The sequence below is a fragment of the Megalops cyprinoides genome, chromosome 4 (genome assembly GCF_013368585.1).
Source record: "Megalops cyprinoides isolate fMegCyp1 chromosome 4, fMegCyp1.pri, whole genome shotgun sequence".
NCBI classification, from domain to species: domain Eukaryota; kingdom Metazoa; phylum Chordata; class Actinopteri; order Elopiformes; family Megalopidae; genus Megalops; species Megalops cyprinoides.
The window spans coordinates 33,573,387-33,596,281 of NC_050586.1; the positions used below are offsets into that span (position 1 = coordinate 33,573,387).

Consider the following 22,895-nt stretch of genomic DNA (forward strand, 5'->3'; position numbering starts at 1 on the left):
ATAAACCACTGTAGCTATAACACTTGTTCAAATTATAACTCTGAAGTGTTAGTTCTGCATTGATTATCAAGGTTTGCTTCACAGTGTTGTTTTTAAATCCCCCTTATCCACAGATGCTTCGTGCTGTAGATGTCATGTATTTTTAGGGTAAATTCAAAACTCTGAAAGGATGTCATATTATATTTTCAGATACATTGTCTTATTTGTGAAGATGTACAATACCTACCAATGTCTGGATTTCTCTGTAAGAAAACCAAGCACTACCTTCCTATGTCAATGCCCTCAGATTGCTGACTATCACTAAGCCCCTTGGCTTCTCTGTGTCTGAGAATGGCATGTGCTCATGTATATGTATTTATTTTTAACTTAAGCAGCCTGTTCAAACCGACAGGGTGAGGCACCGTTAAATACAGTGGGCAGTTTGGGATCGCTGGGGAAGAGACTGGGGGGGTTTGCAGGGCAGGGGCTGCGGGGGGAGGGGTTCGCTGTTTACTGCGGGTCTCATATCTGCTGGCAGCAGCTCCATGCTGACTCAGCACATCATGTTTGCGACAAGGAGGGCCTGGAGCCAAGCACTGACACTTCCTGTTCTACACACAAACACATTCACCCCCCTCCACCCCCAGACAGAAGCCCATCCGTCAGGGACAGCTCTTTCGCAAGAATGGAAACAGCACTGGGAGGTATTTGGAACAACAAGCACATTTTCATCTGAAGTTAACCTTTTTTATTGAGCTTTTCATAGAAAAGGACAATCAATATACTTTGTTTTGCTTTGCTGTGACTTCAACAACAATGCTTCATGATTTGCTGTACTTCTTGATCGGGGTAGTGTAGCTGATCAACACTAGGGATTTTATAACATATTTAAGGGTAAGTGATCTCAGACTAAATCAGATCTGAGAAAAGTGACACCCAGCACGTGACTATTTCTGATGCTTCTTGACGAAGGACAGGTACTCCTGCACGTCGTCCGGGGAGCCCACGACGAAGGGCACGCGTTGGTGGATGGACTCTGGCTTGATGTCCAGGACCCTCTGGGTTCCTGTGGTGGCCATGCCACCCGACTGCTCGATGATGAACGCGATGGGGTTACACTCATACAGCAGTCTCAGCTGAGGACACAGAACACGGGGCAGGGGAACAACCCAAGGCAGAGTGAATTAATCAGATCCTCTGCATGACTTGGAGCCCAAAACAGTCTACAAAGTCAGGACTTATTCCACCTTCACGCTAACATAATAGATTGCAGCCATCCCTCTCTCTTCGGCTTGTTAGGAAACATATCGTGATATGCTGAAAAAACTTTGCTCGAAAATAACACGCTTGGATTTCACGATAACGCTGGCACTGTTTGTCGAACAAAGATTGAAAATATAAAGACCATGCTGTACATTGGAAGAAAGTAAACATGTTGGATAGTGACATTTGGAGTGATAAAGTACATTACACTAATCTACAGTCAAGCACATTCACCATTACGTGACTTTACGAGATTTCTCACAGTGAGGGCGCGACCAGATACCCATAGAGAAGTCAGGTGAGCTGTGATATGAGGTGTCGGAGGCCATAGTTTAAAGGTTTACTGTTAAAAACGGGTATTTATGGGGCATACTTGGGTGACGTTGTGAAACAGGAGATTTAGAACCTTTATTTAGGAGAATGTAAACTCCCAACACCCCATACTGATGGGAATTGGAGAAAAGAGGAAATGGTCTATATTATCACACATCTCACAGCAGTGTGTGACAATACAGAACAAAAACTTGTTCACCACAGAAAATGATGGTACACCCCAACAACTGCATAAATACAATAAATACCATAAATAAATAATTATATAAATAATATGATGACAATTTATGTATTCAACAGATTACATATTAACTTTAAAAATATATGTGCTGATATTGATCGAGGGACCACAATGGTCTTTCAGTATAAACAAAGGGAAAAGATTCCCACAGATTTCACTTCACTACTGTAAAGCAGTGAGAGAGACAGTCTAAAGACTCTTCTCTGACAAAATGAAACCCTGTGTAAGATTATAGTACTTCTAACATCTGACCAGACGTGGTTCAGAATCAGAGAACTGTTAACCTGATGGCCTTATTATCATGGTTACAAAGGAAGCTCTACACCTCTTGGCGCCACGTTACAGTTGGTTTTCAATTGTTGGTAATCAAACAATTGATTAAGGCAGGCAACAGCCATCAAGTGTAGCATACAACCGGGAGTGGAAAATTGGCAACCATCACCACACAAAGGGGCGTTCAGCATCAAAGGATCCCGATTTGCACTGGGAACATAGGTTGATGTTGCAACAGTGTAAACCTATTGTTTGTTGCCATTTGTTTCAGGGTATAGGCCGATCACGGTAACAGTTAAAACTTCGCAGGCAGAGATGCTGCCGGATTCCATCACCAAATAAAGCTTTTTCTCCAAGCGCGCTTTTGGTCCGGTTCATTTACTTGTAAGATTAGAAGAAAATCCAACACCTGGGAAAGTGTTTATTGGGAAGCATTTATAGATCCACTTATAAAAACCAAATTTACCTGGGTCTATATACAACCAGACATCTACATGGATAATATTTCCTAAAGATAAATTATTCCAGAGAACTTCAAAGTCAATGTAAATCTCCCACTCACACATACATGTGACATAATAAGAGCAGGTCAGGTCCACTTGAAAGACTCTTTCATTGTTTGAAAAGAGTCTGATGCAGTTTGATGGCTTCCTATTGTGATTTTCGTATAATGAATGACCTAATAAAAAGGCCAAGAGAAGCATACAGGCCTATTTTTACCATCTAGCTGTTTTTATAAGTTTTCTACCTGCTGTTCTTTAGTTTCTTTGGCTGCCTGCCATGACATAACACTGCCAATAACAACTTTGCTTTTCATGTTTTCCTTCCTGAAAATTTCTGTCAGGTGCTCTTTGTCCTTGTGCAGTTTGTTGATTTCACAACATCAAACCTCCTGGGACACTAACAGTGTTGGGGAGTAGTGAAATACATGTAGTTAAATTAGTAGTTTAACTACATTTTGCAGTAGCTTGCTGGTAGTTCAACTACATTCATATTTGTGTAGCGATTCAAGTAGTTAAATTACTTTTTTCGCCATTTTTTGTGTATTTAACTACTGAAACTACAAACAATTTTGGGTCATAAAAAGCTGACATTCCTTGCAATAGTGGGGCATTTTATTTTTTTGGTTTATGTATGACCTGTGAACAAGTGGGCACTTTTTGCAATAAATTCAATTGAGTGGCATTTTTTGCTGGCATGTGACTTTTTTGAATTATATTTTGTTATAATTTTGTATCACATGTACATTGTCAATTTGATAATTTTTTCCACAGAGTAGTTCAAACTACTTTTTCTAAGTAGCTTTAGTTAACCAAACTAGATTTCTCCCTAGGGTAGCTTTGCTGTAGTTCAACTTCTTCCAGTGTGAAGTAATTGGTAGCTTGCAAAGCTAAGCTTTCAAAGTAGCTTCCCCAAAACTGGACACTGAATCCAATGTTCACTTGTAATGTTGCTTTTATATTATGCATTGGATAGTTTCAGGTTATGTTTAAGTAATGACACTCTTGTACTGAAAATGTTGAATGACCGACCTTCCCTTTCGGACTCTTCTCATTGGCTGGGTACATGAAGATTCCTCCATAAGCAATAGTGCGGTGAATGTCGGACACCATTGATCCCACATATCTCGCTCCATATGGGGCACTGCCATCCTGCAAGGACATAGTGGAACAGGAATTAGTTTGAATACATCTCAGAATTTCCAAGTTCCTTTAAGGTTTGAATCAATACCCCTTTCATTATCTTTTATCATTAGTTAGCTGCTCTTGCTTTTACCCTGGTAACTCCACTAAAAGTAGAGCTTGATTCTGGCCAGCTCAGAGCTCCTCAGTGTCACTGGAGTAGCGTACAAGTCTTATATATGCCACTTGTACGAGACGCCAGTCCACTGAAGGATCTACAGTGTAGGACCTGTAATTCTCCCGGAATCAATATATGTTCAGCTTTTAAGTTTCTGGTATGTGAACATTGACCAAAGACCAAAATAGTAGAGGTATAAAATGCATGTTTATGAGCAGCGTCCAGATTCCGCAGCAAACCCAAAAAGGTACTCCCTACTACTGGATAGAAATGAATTGAAGAGGGTAGATGGGATCAATTGCTCAAACAGGATGCTTGAATAATCAGAAGTAGTACAGAATGGTGACCATAGACTGCAAACAATCATGTGCTTAAACACATGGCTTTGCTCTGGGTCAGGTTTTCAAGCCTCTGCTATTGTGTCTTCTGTGGTATCTCGCATCTGAGTCATCCGTGTGCTTCTTATGATTATTTGTGAGTATTTAGACCACACCTTTGGCAAGTCACATGGCCCAGTGTGATCCAATTTCTACCCACTAATTCCTGTGTAATCATTTAGCTGCAGAGAAAAAACTTGAATAGCTAAAATTACTGCCTTGACTGTCATTTGTATTGAGATATATTGTAAACTGAATGCAAGTTGTAGTTACCAAAGCTGTGCATCACAAATGTCATTGAGGTTACTAACAGCAGTGTCAACATTGTAGAAATGTCTGTAAAGTTTTTTTTTTGTTTATTCTCCTACTTTGGATGCTGAAACATCATCGGACAGGACTCAAAACATCAAAAGTTAGAACTGAGTATACCTGACCTATATGCTCTGATGCAAAAAAAGACAGAGAACTGAGGGACTTTGCCAGACCCTTTAAAAGGGCTTAATGGTCAGTATAAGCTTCTGAGACCACAACAATGGATGGGTTAAGCTAAGGTATATATGGAAAATAATGTGAATCATGGCTTGTTCCTAAGATGATATCTCAAAATAAATGGGATTTTTGAATTGCTTGCTTTGAAGTAAAAAGTCTGAAGATCAAGTGAGATCACTGGACCAGGGTGGAGAATTTATTTCAGCACGACTTTCATCTCTATGAGTAATTAAAGATTTAATTTTTAAAGATTCAGATTGAACACCACTGTTTTTTTCTCTTCTGAGCAAATACAAAAGGTAATTACCACCTATCCAAAGATCAAATGAAACATCAAAAGAAAACAACGGCACGACTACTCAAAAAGCCACACAATGTTTGATTTACAAAATTATGGAACTAAGATGTATTAAACAAATACTGTGGAGAGAATAATGCATTTCTCTTCATAGAGAACCTTGTTAGAGTAAATAAAAATGCTCCCTTAAGCCATCATGTGCTTGCGAATCACCCTCAGGAGTCATGATGAACTATGCTGTTTGGCAACAGTGGAAGGCAACTCCTACTTTGAAAGCAGGCAAAAAGAGGTGAAAACAAACAGCACTGAGGTATGTGGGGGTCAACTGCGGTCAAATGTTTTTTTTTTTAATTTTTATTAAGTAATAGCCCCAAACAAATTAGCATTAGCATTCCCTTTGGGTCTATGAGTTACACTAACTCCAGTTTAGGCTAGTTTAGGCTATTATATTCACTATTCAAGTGTCGAATATGTAAACCTAACATGTAAGTGAAAAGCCACACTGAGTCATTACTTCACAGAAGCTTCTGATCATTTTTAAATGACTGATGTGTGGTAGATGTGTTTTTCTCTTGTTTGTTTGATCAAAGCACAGTGTTGGAAACTCTAGTGACTGTTCTATTGATTTAGCAGTAACTCTTCTCAAGGGCAGGACAACCTCGTCCCTCGAATTGTCCCCGACTTGTCGACAGATGAGATGTTCGACATTTGTTTTTACATATCTGACACATTTTTGTGCGGACTCATCCCACACATGGACGGTCACATGTAACTGACATACGCCATGTGCTGTGACTGACGCAATGCTGACCATATGGATTCTATAGTCTCTCTTCTCCATGGTCAACACCAGACTTCCTGAGGAAGGAGGTAATGCAACGATCCCGACAGTGTGGTTTTGTGGATGTCACCATTGCCTGGGGGCAGCTGACCCAGACTGTGGCCAAGCTGGATGAGAGGTACATCATGAGGTGGAAACGCATGTCGTGTGTTTAACTTTGCCATTCCGCTTAGACAGCAGCCAGTTTTTATCTCATGTGGAGTTTTGCCAGAGTCGTTATTTTCTTTTTTGTCCAACACAATAATCTGCACCCAAACCCTATTTTAGCTTTTAAAGTTTTTGTGTGTGAATATGTAAAGCGGTAGTTAGGCCTATCATGGGGTAAGCATATGAGGCCTTAGTTTTTGTTGTGCTAGGCCTGTACTAAATAAGGCCTCACAGCACCACGTTTACAATGTCACATGCACAACTTGTCTAATGCTGTGTCGGTCATACCTCGGGGTACTTCTTGTGCTTTAGGTACTCGTTCACTGAAGGATCAAAGTACTTGGCGTAGCCTTCGTTGATGCTGTATATCTTCCCCTTCTTCTTAATCTTCACATTTCTCTCAGTGAGAATGAATTCCCCTATGGCCTGAAAACAAATAACACGCTGTTGAACATTTCACTGCACTGCAATGCAAGGATCGCATTAAACTTAAGGAACAGCAGATGTCCTTGTTGAGAAATTGTCCATATTTTACATCGCCTCTCTGCCCTCCAGATTATTTTTTTAACTCCCCATCAGTGTTTAGTGCTTTACTACTGTTGCTAACCTTTTTACAACGTACAGTACATTGTTGTGTTATTCCTGGCAACCCTTTTGATTGCCTAGTATTATGTAAACTCTATGAACAACCGCGCTTGTTTGACACGTCAAGTAAACTATCGAATATCAGTGACTTTACAGCATTCGTGTCTAAGGCTGTGATTGTAGGCTACTATAAAGAGAGGCCTCGGAAATGTCACTGTATACCCACCGGATCCAGCATGAAGAAGTTGACTCCAGCCCCGGTGCTAAGCGCAACCAGTGTGGCGCTGCCGTAAAGCGCATAACCGGCGCACACTATCTGGTTGCCGGGTTGCAGGGCGTCTTGCTCAGTCGGCTCACCCTCCGAGGTCTGTATGGGTTAAGCGCAGAAGGAACAGAGAGGAGACGATGCCAACGTGTTGTCTGCGAGCCTTGCAAACGGACTGTTAATAGGGTCATGCAAAACACGTTTTGTTACTATGAGCTCTCTGTCAGCAAGTCTTGTTCTAACCTATTGGTAAGGGTAAGGGTGGCGTAGGATCTTTAAGCTTCTCACGCTGCCCATGGATGGGTTAAGCAAAGGTATATATGAAAAAAATAAATAAATATATATATATATATATATATATATATATATATATATATATATATATATATATATATATATATATATATAATGTGAATCATGGTTTGTTCATATATGGAATAGTTTTTATTTGTCAGTTGATGTGCTTTAAATAAATATACGGGACTTCTGCATGCACACCGAGTTTAATGAGGTCATAGCACCCCCTGAGGTCAGTAGAAGTCATTGCAGTCTACTTTCCAATAAGTTCTCCAAAGTTTATTTAACATGGATCAGTGGGTATTATCGACTCCAGCTAATACGGTTAATTTTCATTAGTGTATGTTACCGTATGCAGTAAGTGAGTGTGGTTATAGTATCTGAGCTGGAGATCTGACATTTTTGGCGAAGCTTTCTCTTACCCGGAATTGTTTGGATGTGAAGGTTGTTGGAGTCACCACTGGATAGGATTTAACTCCTTAATACCTTACACCTTTATTTTAAAGTCTACAGACTGATCTAAGATCGATATTTTATTGCTCACAGTGTTTTTTTTTTTTTTTTAGCTGTGTTCAGTCACCATAGTGTTGTTATAGACTGTCACAATTCCATGTCTTAGCAGGCACATGTGATCTTGGTGCTGGAAAGAAGGTCATCTACCTCTTCAATCTGCGTGGGAGAGTAGCACAACGAGACACAACGAGACTCGACATCAAATGAAGCAAACTTTCTGACAGAAGGGTTATCAGACATTAGCAATAGCAGCATAATGTGTCCCATAGACTGGCAGCCACATAGAGGACGCTAATGACAGTGCTTTTCTTTTTCTGACTATTAGTCAAGCTTGCAGCATACACATACACATAATGTAACACCCTAGCAAAGCTTTTATTAATCTTCTCATATAGATACCATTAATTATTTTCATATGGCAAGTTCAAATGATTTACATGCACCAGAAACTACAGCCTTTCTCAGCTTTCTGAAGTACTCACTCTTTTGTAGATGGCAAAAATGGTACCTATCGATGCCAAGCAGTCAATGTTAGAGGAACCATCCAGTGGGTCAAAACAGACAACATATTTACCCTGTGTAAAAGACAGGATGAAAATATACAGTTTCAGAAATTCTCTGTATATATATTTATGTATATATATATATTTTTTTTCATCATTCATTCATTCAAAAAAAAAAGTATTTAAAAAAAATAGAAACTATTTTAGAACTGGGAAGGAACATTCCAAAATATATTCTGCAACTTCAAGTAAGATTAGTGAGACACCTGGTGGCTGTTGTGTAAATGAAATTCATGTTTTTTTTTTTTTTTCAATAGAAAGAACTTTTAGAAACATTCCTGTAGATATAGTGTCATTTCCATTTCATTCTCTTCGTGTCAACAGTACTAGTGCTCCACCAAATGGCCAGGTGTGTGCATAACATACCCTCTTTTCAGCTGGTGTGATAACAGCGTCCTTGTTTTCCTCCGAGACCAGCACACAGGTGCCGTAGGATGCTTGCAGCATGTTGATGACCAGATCATTGGACAGTACGTCCAGCTTCTTCACCTGGTCTCCTGTGACATTCACTGTGCCAGCAATACCCTGCCTTTAGCGATGGGTGAAACAATGTATTAAGTGGTGACAGGCCCATACCCAACAAGCCAACCTAGCCATCTTCTTTTATCTCCCCCAGTGCTGAAAATTTACTCAGCCTACCTGAGATGGGCATTAGCTGTGTTTGGAACGATGTGAATGAGCTAAGCAACCAAAGGCATTTATGAGCCACCTGAAACCTTCCTAACCAGGTTACTCAAATATGAAACTGCTAGAAACCACCTCCATGATGTGCACAGATTGAAGGGATGGAAAGAACAGTCTTGTTGTCTGAAGAACAAGTATATGTGCAACAATTACTAATCTGTGTGACTATTAATAATCCAGATATGTGTTCCCTAGACAACATCTGTAATGAAAATTAAAATTTAAAGACCTGCATTCACATGTTGATTCACTGAATTCTGTATACATTTACAGAATTACTATGTTACAGCATGGCTGCAAAAATCAAACAGACTTCAAAGACTACTTGTAATGCAAGTAGAAAACATAAACCATGCAACATATACAATTAGGATGATGTAAATTGATAGAAAGGTATAGCAATGTGTTGAATGAGTAGAGAGATTAAACATCTGAAGCTAATGTGATATCTTGCCACAGAGTCATTTGAAAATGTCATAGGTGAATTCATGTACGAGTCACTAACACCAGGGCTGTAATAACACACTTTGAATAGCTACTTTGTAGCAAATCCACTTCAATCACTCATGAAGAGACATAAACATAAACGCCTGAGTTCCTGCACAAACATAAGTTTGATTGCCATAACTAGTAGATTAAATCCAACAAATTGTTCAAACTTGTTTAGACCAATCTAAATGTCAAAGGTCACCTTATGTTTGTGAGCACCTTAAAGAAAATCTAACTGCAATTCATCTTAGGTCTCAGATGATCTCTGCTTAAAAGTGCTCTTGCAAGATGTTAAAGATTCACACTTTTTACACATTCAAATAGAAATGAATCCAGGCATCACACTGTCTAATCTTAGACTGTGTAGGAGAACACTGCAGTACAGAGAAAATGCATTCCCCTACATGGAGCCCCAGGAAAAGCATCACCTTACAGACCCAAGGGCCTTTCCTTTGTCTATCTACAGACCCCTCTCACAGGGACACAGAGACAGATTGGAAACCGCAGCACTTACAGGTGAGCGAGGCCTGCCTTCCTGACAGCCGAGGAGATGGCCTTGATGGCTGTCAGGATGGAGTTGATCAGCTGGGTGAGCTCGCCCGTCGCCCCCTTGACCTGCCGGCCCGTCTCCATGACGAACCGCGTGAGGGTCCAAACGTCCACATCGAAGGGCGATTGATCCGACATCTTCGGAAGCTCTCTTTCCGTTCCCCCCGGGGGTCCTCTGTGTGCAGGTGTGTGTGTGTGTTGTGCAAGGCAGGCAAGCAAGGGAGCTTGTGAGCGTAGTTGTAGCCAGGCCGATTCTTTTCAAGCAGAGCTCGTGGACCGATGCCAGGTGCTATATTTGTGAGCTGAATGTCACACAGATCAAGTAACGGAGATTCCGATGGAGTCTGGGTCATGCACATCCACAAAAGAGACACTGCCCTCTAACCTCACGTGACGTGTAGGTAGGTACTCACACAGGTCTTCCAGCGAGTAAGTTTGATTTCATTTGGTTATTTGTTGGAAGGGGTGTAGTGATTAGGGAACTGAGCTTGTAAGCAGATGTTTCCAAGTTCAGCTGCCAAGTAGGGCACTGCTGCTGTCCCTTTCAGGAAGGTGATTCACCTCATTGGCTGCAGTAAATAACCAGCTTTATAGATTGACCTGCACAAAACAGAATTTGTAAGTCGCCCAGGATAAAGCCATCTTCTAAGCAAATAAAGGGCATTTAAGGCTGATTTTAAATTGAGTCTCCAATTTGACAAATGCAGTATGTTTCAAGTTAATGCTGTACTCAACTTCTTTATGTCAAAGTTTATTGTACTGCCAGAAGGCAGTCTTTGTCCAAGACCTTGTAAGTGAATGGCTGAAGCCAGATCAGTAGCTGGTACACAGCCAGTGAAATGGGTTACTATGAGCTGTTGTGTTAATGAGCTAGGCTGAGGTAACTAGTGCTCACTCCAGTAATATGACTCGTGGTGGCAGTCAAAATTACATGCAAATAAAGGTGCCTTTCCCAGATTCCATTCCTGTAATTCTTAAAATGTTTTTTCATTCCCTGCTGTACATAAGTGGTTGATGGAAATCCTTGCAACCCATTTCTCCTCTGCATCTGTCCAGCTTGTCATTAGAAAACTTTAACTTCAGCTTTGTTAAATAAAGGTGAAGATAAAGTTAGGACTTGATTGAAAATCCAATGCACACAACAGCCTAGGCTGCCTGCCTTAAATGTCATTGGACTTCCATGCCATTCACCCGACCTTTAGTATAAAGGTCACCCTCTCTGGATATAGCATCATGACACTGTACAACAAGCCCTGTGTTGAAATATAAATCATTTCAAATATTGAGACAGTTGATATAATCTTAAAATATCCTGGAAGAAATTCCTCTCATATTTGTGTTCAACTACTGTCTGTAGTTCTGAAAATAAAACATCATGGATTTCAAGTTAGTATGATATGCCATTTTCAACATTAGTATGCATTTAGTTGTTTATGTCTCAGCTTTCTATAATCATAACAGGAGGGGAACAGGTCAAGATATTCAATAAACAATGCTTAAATGGTTAAATATATACTTGTGCACAAAATTATCCGGGATTATAGGGAAAAATAAACAGCATTCACTTTTGCACAGTTGTTTTTATTCAAAATTCAATCCTTCAGTTCAACAACAAACATTCATGAGACATAAGGCACACCCATAACGAGAGCATATGCAATATGTAAAGGCATTATTTGGTCCTTGGGCTGAGGAGTTTTTCTGATTGTTTCTTGGGACTGCAAAGTAAGGCAGTGATCCACAGAAAGAATTACTGACATGGTCACATATCAAATAAACACTGAACCCTGGGTGTGATGTAACGTATATGACATCATCATCAGTAACACCCCCTGTTGTGAGGACACACCTCCTTTGCTGCCCATTTGGTCCCGCATCTTTATTTGTTTTTTTGGCATTTTGGTCATTTGGCCCCCTATCCAGGTGGTGGCGCCACAGCGCTCATTTGGCATGCTTTTTGACGAGGTCGATGTACTCCTGCACGTCGTCAGGGGAGCCCAGCACCACAGGGACCCTCTGGTGGATGGACTCGGGCTGGATGTCCAGCACGTTCACGGTCCCTGTTGAGGCCATCCCTCCGGCCTGCTCCATGATGAAGGCCATGGGGTTGCACTCGTACAGAAGCCGCAGCTGGGGGATTTCAAAGACAGATTCCTAAGCACGCCAGATTCCCTGACAGATTCCCTGCCCCTTTTCCTGCAGTGAGGAACTACAGGTATGCAAGGCTCTTCTATAAATAGGACAGCAGCTAGCACGAGACAGTCTGCACTCAAGTTATGGAAACAAACACAGTACACATTTGTGTGTATATAATATAATGCAGGGGGAAAACTGGCGTTTGGATTTTTGTGATGTTTTTTTAATCTTAGTGAGGTTATTTCAGGGTACAGAAAACAAGTGCCACTCATCTGTGGAGGCAAATAAACTTTATCAAGTCACTTGCAGACTTTGACACTATAGATGTGCTTCATAAATACAAATGCTCCAGAATCACGCAGAGAGATAACATATCAGCTGATTCTACAGATTTTCAAACGTGGAGCACTGCTAATGAAGCAAAAAGGTTGGCACCTTTATTAATTGCACAACTTAATAGAACATGGCAGAATCAACAAGCCCAACCCTAGTTTTATGTTGAAACTAAATGACAAGTAATGTTACAGAGGGAACACAGGATTTGAATATCTCATCACAACATGGAGTACCTGTGGTAGGCATCTTGAAATGCATTACACCTTCCTATGTATGCACCAGTCATAAACATTGTCTTTGAAATGACCTTTGCCCTTTCTGTGAAATGTCTGTGAAACGTCCCTTTTCATTACATCTGAACCTTTCATTACATCTGAACACACTTCCCTGTGGATCAATCCAACTTGTATCCATCTGTCAACTGTTTCAGAGGCTCTTTTGGCCTTACCTTTCCCTTGGGACTCTTGACATTGGCAGGGTACAGGAAGATGCCTCCGTACACCAGTGTCCGGTGTACGTCTGCCACCATGGAGCCCACGTACCGTGCACCGTAGGGGGCGCTGCCGTCCTAAATGTCAGGCAAAAGGTTTCAAAGCACATTCATTTCAGTTAAAGTGTTCCACTGGGCACAAACAGGCGGCATGCTTGTCCTGACACAAACAAACTGCAGTGTAGAGTGAAACCAGTTTCTGAACCATGAGAAAAGAAACTACAATGAACATACAGGGAATGCATTTATCCTTTTAGCAAATACAATTTAGGAAGAGAGAGATCTGGAGAGACAGACTGGCTGGGAAGGTGTCCACGTTAATGCCACCATACCTCTGGGAACTTCTTCCTTTGCACGTATTCTGTGATGGCGGGGTCAAAATACTGGGCGTAGCCTTCATTGAGGCTGTAGATCTTCCCCTTCTTCTTAATCTTCACGTTCCTGTCCACCAGGATGAACTCCCCGATAGCCTGAGAGAGGAATTCATGTTACTGACAGGCACTCCCTCTTCTACCATGCAACCACATAGGGAAGGTGAGTTCATTATGAAAGCAAGCCACTGGCATTGAGACAGAAAGAACTTGGTGTGTTCTATGTAGATTAATGCTTGGAGAGTTAAGAGATCAGCGTTGATAGTTAACTGCAGACATTAGGAGTTAAACATCAACATTCTCTATTTTAGTTCACTGTAAATTCAGTCCTCTGTAACTCTGTTTGAACTATGCACAAGTCAAGGGGCATACTCTCTCAAGGTACATAGCACTCAAAGTGCTGCATCTGCCCGAACAACAGGTGTTAAAACATGGCAATGACTATAAAAATGACTGTTTTGAAGTTCTAATAGCTTCTTTATCTCTATGCATAAAACACCTCCCACCAGATGTACTGCTTGTCCTCAAGTATCGCCTCAGAACAGGTGCAGCACAGATCAACGTGTGTACATATCGTTGGGATGGGCTGAAGACAATGGACGCACATGATCACACGACTGCAACCAAATTATATAAAGATACGTGGATCTGTGCAGCGCCTGGTCTGAGGTGATGCCCGTAAACAAGCAGGTAGTCCACCCTAGTCCACAGCTGTAAATAGGGATGGGACAGGGACTCACAGGGTCCAGCATGAAGCAGTTGACCCCCTGGCCGGTGGAGAGGACCAGCATGGTGGCACTGCCGTACAGGGCATACCCAGCAGCCACAATGTTCCTGCCAGGCTGCAGCGCGTCCTTCTCGCTGGGCTCATCATCCGTCACCTGGAGATAAAGACACACATACAGTATTTAACAATGTTTTTGTTTCACATTACACTTGCTTCGCAGACACTCTTATCTTACCCAGAGTGACTGACAAAGCTGACATTTTTCCATGTTAAACATTTACAGGTGGATTTTTACTGAGGCAATTAAGGTTGTAACTACCGGAATCAAACCTGCAACCTTTGGGTTACAAGCCCTCTTCCTAACCACTGCAGCACACTCTTGCTCATATTTACTGACAATGAAGAAGCATACCAACCCAATACTCATTTTTAAACAATGGGTCACTTATTAAATGAAAGTATAATTCAATATTAAGGCACAAGAAAATACAAACAGTAGAAATGGGATAATTCACAAATGCTGCAATTATATGCATTTTTAATCAAGGCCATCTTTGTGCTTCAAATAATAAACTGAATTAAGATATCAGTTTTTCAAATATGTTCTACCCAATATTGTGACGGTAAACCATAGGCCTAACTTTTGCTTCGGCACAATTCACCTTCCTGTAGATAGCAAAGATGGATCCAATTGATGCCAGACAGTCAATGTTTGAAGAGCCATCCAGAGGATCAAAGCAGACCACATACTTTCCCTGGTGAAGACAAAAATTATCACAAAAACGTGACCGTTTTAATATCTATAGATTAAATGTATCATATAACACATGCATCTGAATTTCATAGCTTGACTTTTGTTTAGAGATTATTCAAAGTTTGTGTGTAACTAGAAGTGGTATTATCCCTACATCAATTTTTGAGTGACAGATAAGTCAAAGGGCATCAATCACTGCTGTCAGAACACATTTCATGTTTTCTGGAAAAAAACAAAATAAGTATTTGAAAATGAATCTCAGTATTGACTACCTCAGTGCAAGTCATTTTGACTTGAGGCTAACCTATAAATGCATGGTATGTTTTTAGTGCCATTTTCTCATAGAACCACCGTTTCAAATCAGTGCTCCACACCTACCCGCCTATCTGGCTCCACAATAATGGCCTTGTCATCCTCCTCGGAAACCAGCACACAGGAGGTGAAAGAAGACTTAATCATGTTCATGACCAGGTCGTTGGACAGCACGTCCAGCTTCTTCACCTGGTCTCCGGTCACATTGGTGCTCCCTGCGATACCATAGCTGGCAGGAGAGAGGGGGGGTAGCATTTTAGCATCAGAATGCTGAACAATATGCACGGAACTGATACTGCGTGGAACTGATACTGTGGGGCAGTATCCTGAATGGATGCAGGATAATGAACTGACCTTCCTGGCACTGGAGTGTTGGATGAATTGATTGATTGACCGGAGTCAAAATGCTCAATGAATGTCACGGCAAGTATTTTGCCTGACATGTACGAGGCCATTGCTACTGGAACAGTCATAACTCAGTGTTATGTGTTACAGGAAGGGGGTGGTGGTGGGGCGACCTCTGAGGAAGAACTGAAACATCCCACAGGAATTTTACAGCTGCTAAATTCACTCTTATTCCAAAGGTGAAATTTATGCACTGTTAAAATGATAGGTTGAATTTATGTACAAGGCATTGACAAAAATATATGGAATAGACTAACTTACTGCACAAAACTTATTTCTTAAGTGGAAATATAAGCTTTTAATATGGCAATTAACTAGTCGTGCACTGGTCAATTTTCACAACTCCATAAAAGTATCAATTCCTCAAAAATCCCATAGTTTAAAAATTCTGAATGGGATTTGTGATTTATTTATGATAAAAGAAATGCTTTTTAGCTGTATTGTGCATATTTTTCAGTGCTAAATCTCCCACTCTTAAAGTCATTATATTTTAAACAAAAAAAAAACAATGTACCTCCACTCTCATAATTGACACCTATGTAGTGAAAACTACTGTATGGAATGAAAATAAACAGCTGCTTACTATCAAATGACATTCTGATAAATGAATCCAAACTTGGACAAGACTGCAGACCTTGAAATTGCCATCTGAAACTGCAATCATTCAGCACAATCATTCCGCAGAGGCTGGTTGGGAAGCTGAGCCTACTGGGCATGAATACCTCTGTCTGTAATTGGATGCTGGACTTCTGACTGACAGGTCTCAGTCTGTCAGTATAGGAAAGAACACCTCCAGGGTCATCAAGCTGAGCACCAGCGCCCCCCATGGCTGTGTGCTGAGCCCACTGTTGTTCACCCTGCTGACACATGACTGTGCTGCCCAGCACAGCTCTAATCACATCATCAAGTTTGCAGATGACACAACAGTGGTGGGGCTCATCCTCATCATTGGGGTCCCTCTTCCAACCATGGAAGAGCTCTTCCAGAACCACTGCATCCGGCATGCAACCTGCATCGCCACAGACCCCTCCCATGGACTGTTCACCCCCTGCCACCTGGCAGAAGGTATCGGAGCATCCGTACCGTCACTGCCCGACACTTTTTCCCCTCAGGCAGTCAGGCTCCTCAACTCCTCGCTGCCCCCTCCTCCCCTCCTACGCAAGAACAGACCCACACCCCCGGAGCACAGCATGCCCCCTGCCCACTCCCCTGGACTGAGCACCCCAAATTCAAAATGCACTCAACCACTTTAAAAAGTGTAACAAGTTTACATATTCACTTTCACTCTTCCGCCTGCCACTTTTACAATCTGTTGTCCTGTTTTTTTGTCTATTTATTGTATAGTTATTTCGTCTGTATTGTCTTGTTGTATTTATTCAAATTGAATGAATGTAGCACCATGGGTCCCAGGGAAATGTTATTTAAACCCTACTATATACTGCATATGGATGGGCTGACAACAACATCTCCTTGACTCTGACCCTCTGATTGAAATCCAGAACTATTTAAAAAGTGCTAAATCTACAGAGCTGGTAATCCATTTTCCCCCATTCACACATTTGTGGTAAGACACAACCACCGAGTACTGTGTGCGCTGCAGCCCACTGGCGATGACAATAGCGTCAGCGAATTGTCTTAATGAATTATTTTATTAGTCTAATGGCGACGTCAGACGGTGAGATCGAGGCTACTACAGGATGCTTTGATACTTTCAGGTCACTTCCTGTTGAACAAGATTTGCCAAGGCCTAAAAGTCGCGGAAACACACTAGAGGCGAAAGTTGCGTGTTAGTGCTGATCTAGGACCAGATTCCCCACCCCCAATTCAAACGTTAACAATTATACGTTAAACGGCAAGGCTGGTCCCAGATCAGCACTTACGGGTAACTTTTCCCTGTAGAAGAAAACACAGCCAAGGTTAATCAATTATTCGTGCTGCTGAAACAAAATCGAAATTCGCAATAGTCAAGTCCCATCTACATGTACACATGAGACCTGAGCATGGAGTTCTAACATGCTCATCACAGCAGAACTCGAGCTCGACACGTGCTTACATTGTGACCAAAAAATGAGGTCGAGAGGACCGTAACCAATGCGATCCAATCAGGAGTCACAAAGTGTGCCCAAACTCTACGACACACCCCTTTCCACGTTGCATGCAACGAGCAAAACACAACCCTTGTTCCTCTGTAGTTGAGGTTAGTAGCAAACGAGGAAACTGATTAGTTATCATGCTAGTTAACGCTGTTAACTAACGCGAGATATACTGCGTTATCACCATCAAGTTAAAATTACACATATTACGATGTTTGGTCAAAATCAAGACACAGACTTACCTAAATCGTATTATGCTGGGAATTCGTGAGGAGCGAGCTCTCCCCAGTGGCTACGTTAGCTTCGCAGCTCAGGTATCTGACATAGCGTTTTCACGAAATCGAATGAATTCGGTACGGAACGTTTTAAATTCATTTCAGTTCATTCAGTACTCAGTGACCTGCTCAGTAAGAATGTATGCACATGTAAAACTTACAGGTTGGCAATGCCAGCTTTTCTGACTGCAGATGAGATGGCTTTGATGGCTGTGCACATTGAGTTTAGCAGCGTTGTCAATTCTCCAGTGCCTTTAGCTTTCCTCCCTTCCTCCAGCACGAATCTTGTGAGGGTAACAACATTGGTATCGAACGCAGCTTTGTCTGACATTTTGGTGGTTAGAGCGGAGTCGACGTGCTCTGCAGTTTCAGGTCAGAAAAGTGAGCGGGATGAAAGTCACTTTTCATTCACTTTTAGCTGTTAGGAGTCAAACACGGAAATAGTGGGAGAAGTGGGTGTGAAGAAGGCTGGGCCAATCCACATTGATATCATACTCAGAGAGGAGTGGCTGGAAATTGTTCACTGGGGTAGTGCTACAACAATGAACAGAAGACAACTAGTGCAGATACGCAGAGTGAGAAAGCACTTGGCGAAAATAACAAGAGCCTCTTTCATACTTGACGTTTACGTGTGCGAGTACCGAGTTGTAAACTACAGCACTAATAAGCACATGGAGTTGACAGGTTCATTCAAACGACTGATCTCACGAATGACCGTTTACCTCAGATGAGATCCGTGCTGGTGAATTGGAAGTTTGTCTTTAATGCTAGAGGCTGTATTGGGCTTGCTTGGGAAAGTGACACATGGTTTAAACAAGGAAGTGTTATCTAAGCTCTTTTTATTATAAAGTGCACATTTATGGCAACGTGAATGTGATTTACAAAGCTAACACCTACAGTATGGTAAATGAGTAAGGGGGGGGGGAAGAAAGGTTTTTTTGGTATTTTTTATCTGCAGTTCCTGTTTTTGGTTTAACATATCCTATATATTTTTTTGTAAATCATTCATTATAACTGTGCTACCCAGTTTAAACCTAGTGCATATGTTACATTTTTTTACAAATTGCAGGAAAATATGCTAGGAATGAACCTGACACATGTAGCGGGCTGCAGTGGAATTTGTGGAGTTGGGACTCCACACACCACACAAGTTTTGAAAATCAGGGAGTCAGAGTATGCACAACGCCCCATGATTCAATAATATTTTACAAGTCGTACAGTACCACCACTGGTCAGTGATGCTGTCCTATAAGACTGTAACAAACTAACAATCTGAAGTAACCTAAAGGAAATAAACAACACCCAAACAGCCAAAAAATCACAGGCCATTTGTGCCAGGCATCTGTCCCTATGACCTCTACAGACACATCAGATATACACTCATGGTATTGCTACAGCTCAAGGGGACAATGTCAGTTACTCACACTAGGATTACACCTGCAATCTTCAAGCTACAGGCCCAGTTTAAGTACTGCGCTACATTCTGCTGCACTGCTCTTACAATATTATACTGTAGTGTAAACCTCTAAGTAGACAAAGATATACTTAACATGCTAAATATCTACCAAAAGCCCAGAAATGAGTGACCTGGTTACTAGGGGAAAACCTGTCTCAGCAAAATAAACACTTGAGTTGACAAAAGTTTTTGGAATCGCAGCGGGTGCCAGCTATGCAAACGACCATAGGCAGCCCTTCCTGTCACCTCGTCCTGGGAGCTCCTCTTCATCTGTGAGAGCTGTTATGTAAGCCCTAATGAATCCAATAAAGTCTTTCCAGTGGCCTTGGGTCTGTGCAGATGTGCCGTCTTCAAATGCCGTGATTTATTGTGGGTGCATTGTGAGAGGTGGAGTAGCCGGATTTATCCTGACTGGTGCCTCTGGCAGACTGTCAAAGCAGCTGCATTTCTCAGCAGACACCTTAGATCACTCCTTTGCAAAAGGCATGCATCCTCATTCCTCAGGTTGTGGCTTACCCATGGTGCAACTGCACTCTGCCACGTTAGCATACCTTGTGTTCATATGATGATCATAAAGCAATATACAGACAGTAACACAAGAGAAGCAAATGGTTTTACAAGATTCCCACAGATGAAGTTGAGCAAACATCTCCCCATGCTTCTTTAACTAATCTAGTTTTTTTTTTTTTTGGTTCCCAGCAACAGCAGAAGCATCAATGTCTTAAAACATTGAAATATTACGTTCATTAAATTGTCAGCATTGTTTCTTTTCTGGTTAATTTAAAATGAATGCAGTGAAAATTTTGTGCAGATTATAAAAATATTACAGCACACCATAGGCTTAAATATGTTGTGACATTATCGATTTGCTGTTCTCTTTGTAAGCATGCTTTCTTTGGAAACCTCTGAGACCAAAGTTCAGTGTATAGGTCAGATAATGTATGATTAATGAATAAATTACTAAATGCCTTGTGGAGGGAACAATGATCACAGACAACAAGGTGAGACGGGGTCATTAGACTTACCAGACATGATTTCATAACACTTCTCTATATTTTTTCACAACAAAAGGCTCATTTGAACTTTGTCAGAGAGTTATGCATCATCTGTCAGTTAAAATGTAGACTATCATGTAATTCAGTATTGACTTCCCATATTCATGTTGAGTGTTTACAGAGCTAAACAATCTCTCTGAAAGATACTTAGCTCAAATAAATTTCTTTGAGTGTATAAGTAATGCTTTGTGATTGATGCTCAAAACATTATACACTGCTGTACATATAACAAGTACAATACAGGTAAGGTCTTTCCCTGAGAGCCTGTAATCCGTTGTAACACTTGTTACCAGTTGACTCCAGTCTCCTCTATTGGCCTGTAATTGATACTGCCATCTTCTGGTGAATAAAGGTATAGGCTTCAGAAGAGTGTCAATACTGCATACAGTACTGTTCCAAACAAATATCAAGCCCAATCCAAATAAGCAAATAGAAACATTTCATCCTGACATTGTAAAAAGATCAAAGGTAAATATTGGGTTTTTTGAACAGGCCTGCATAGGAGGAAATTACTCTTGAAAATATGTTATGCCAATCAAAGAGCAAATTCTAATTTCATGCAATAAATGGTTTTCTTGACATAGCCTGAATTAAACATTATATATCTAATTTAATGAAATATTTTAAAGATATTTTGTATTGCTTTAAATATGAATTTTACTGGGGATATTCCACCCACATCCTGGACTGGATGTAAAAACAAAACATGCATACACATACACACACACACAAACAAAAACAAAGCAATAAAGTACAATTTTAAGTATATGTACTCTTAGAAGTAAGAAATATGGAATAAAAAGTAAAAATGGACTTCCTCTTCTAACCACAAGATGTCTCCCTTTTATTCATTTGTCCCCATGTTGGGAGAGCTCAAGGATAAGAGTGGCATGATGCCACTAAAGTACCAAATTTCTGTGTTATGAATAACAACATATATATTCAGTGCTGGAGTCAACAGGCTGGAGACAATTGGTCTATCGGACATTGAGGAATTCAGAGTTTAAATTGAAGTGTCCCCAAGGAGCATGTTTATGGAGTGCTGACAAGTAACTAAAAAAAGAAGGAAAATGGTGCATTGCTCAGATTTCATTTCAGAATGTCCACTCTGCACTTCTCACTCAACAACAAAGAAAAGAAAATAGATGTATTAGTGTCATCTGTCATCTGTCAGAAGCAGAAGGACATGTCATATTCCAGCTGAACTCTATACAGCAAAGTCCCTTTGAAGCTGTCAGTGAAGTGAATACAGGTAGGAAAGGTATCTCTTGTGTTGACTGGATTTGTTGGTTTTCTGGATGTGTGACTCCCACTGTCCATCTTCTTGGCTGTGTTTCCCCAGTGAAGTGTAACAGATGAGCTCTGCAGACTGTCAGATATCGGAGATGTCAACTTTGCAGCTGAAATGAGCTCTCCTTGAGTGGGCCCACTACTTAGCAGGCTGGTTAATCCCCTGCATGAAATCACATGCACTGCCATCATCGCCTGTTCATAAAGGAATGCCACACTGAGGAGAGAATGTACAGGGAGCTCAAGTAATTCATACTCTAGCATGCCTATGCAGACTACAGGACAGAGTAGAGGATTTTTTTTTTAAAGATTGACTGCATATAAAGGTTTGTTTAACAATAATATGTAGTACCAATCAACATGGGCAACAGTGTGAAATAGCAATAATAGAACTGGACTTGTCACAATAGATTGACGCTTCTGATCAGAGAGTTACAGTTTTAAATCTCAGATGGGGTGCTGGACCCATGAGCACACTACCATGACTGCATTTTTTCAGTGAACCTGCTCTGCAAATGGACATTGTGTGCTTTATCAATTCCCCCGCTAAATTATTCATTACGCATGAGCTATCATCTCTGAGATTGAAAGTTTATCACTTGGGTTTGTACTGTTTCCTCAAACCTTTTTTCCACTGTAACCACTTCATTTTTCGTGAACAGGCACCCGCTTACAACGGTTACACACTGGAATCTCTAAATTGCGACTGAGTTGCCACTGAGTGAAATGATTTTAAACACTCTTAACAACATGATTTGAACGATGACTGACAAGCAATTGTCGCATATACGAAAATGCATTTGGATTTGAAGCAGAAGTTATTCAGCAAAAAAAGAAAGAAAGAAAGAAAAAGGGCATTTACAAACACGAAGCCACCTTGTGGACACTTGTGTGGGAAAACCTGACGGATATGTCCAATACTTCATGTCATACTTTTGATCAATGTAAGTTATATTTTGAACTTTATGCAGGTTGTCATATCAGATGTACGAGTGCAGGTAAAAAAAAAAAATGTTGAGCTGGAAGTAAAATAATCTGAGCCGGTCGTGACTTGGAAATTGCACGGTAATGCAGGACCAGACGCGACACCGCTCAATGAAAATGGAGAAAGGGGTTTATTAACCAGGTAACACAAGCTTTAGGAGGCGAGCTCTTTTTAACTAAATGCTGTTAAATGACAGTGATTGTGGAAGGGCTTCCCTCTTTCTT

General features: G+C 41.0%; 2 protein-coding genes across 3 annotated transcripts; both read right to left on the minus strand.

The window, feature by feature from the left end:
• Window positions 1-712: 712 nt before the first annotated feature.
• fbp2 (fructose-1,6-bisphosphatase 2) lies at window positions 713-10,264 on the minus strand. 2 transcript variants are annotated; one of them, XM_036527852.1, is made up of 8 exons: window positions 9,952-10,264; window positions 8,631-8,793; window positions 8,184-8,276; window positions 7,849-7,857; window positions 6,853-6,993; window positions 6,330-6,467; window positions 3,622-3,741; window positions 713-1,115 (listed from the first exon to the last, which is right to left on the minus strand). In XM_036527852.1, the coding sequence occupies exons 1-8, from the start codon at window positions 10,122-10,124 to the stop codon at window positions 927-929; spliced, it is 1,026 nt and encodes a 341-aa protein (XP_036383745.1). In that variant the 5' UTR covers window positions 10,125-10,264; the 3' UTR covers window positions 713-926. The 2 variants fall into 2 exon arrangements, with proteins under 2 accessions (XP_036383745.1, XP_036383746.1); XM_036527853.1 differs by lacking the exon at window positions 7,849-7,857 and having other exon boundaries at window positions 9,952-10,257.
• A 1,298-nt stretch (window positions 10,265-11,562) lies between these two features.
• Window positions 11,563-18,307, minus strand: fbp1a (fructose-1,6-bisphosphatase 1a). The gene is made up of 7 exons (XM_036526801.1): window positions 18,047-18,307; window positions 15,179-15,341; window positions 14,709-14,801; window positions 14,060-14,200; window positions 13,281-13,418; window positions 12,907-13,026; window positions 11,563-12,116 (listed from the first exon to the last, which is right to left on the minus strand). The coding sequence occupies exons 1-7, from the start codon at window positions 18,214-18,216 to the stop codon at window positions 11,928-11,930; spliced, it is 1,014 nt and encodes a 337-aa protein (XP_036382694.1). The 5' UTR covers window positions 18,217-18,307; the 3' UTR covers window positions 11,563-11,927.
• Window positions 18,308-22,895: the final 4,588 nt, after the last annotated feature.

Coding starts and splice junctions, on each gene's coding strand:
- fbp2 (XM_036527852.1), bottom strand. CDS start 10,124: ATGTCGGATCAATCGCCCTTCGATGTGGACGTTTGGACCCTCACGCGG. Junction 6,468..6,852: donor ACTTCTTCATGCTGGATCCG/GTGGGTATACAG, acceptor ATTTGTTTTCAG/GCCATAGGGGAATTCATTCT. Junction 1,116..3,621: donor AGAAGAGTCCGAAAGGGAAG/GTCGGTCATTCA, acceptor CTGTGTCCTCAG/CTGAGACTGCTGTATGAGTG.
- fbp1a (XM_036526801.1), bottom strand. CDS start 18,216: ATGTCAGACAAAGCTGCGTTCGATACCAATGTTGTTACCCTCACAAGA. Junction 14,201..14,708: donor TCTTTGCTATCTACAGGAAG/GTGAATTGTGCC, acceptor CTTTATCTCCAG/GTGACGGATGATGAGCCCAG. Junction 13,027..13,280: donor AAAGGAAGAAGTTCCCAGAG/GTATGGTGGCAT, acceptor CCTGACATTTAG/GACGGCAGCGCCCCCTACGG.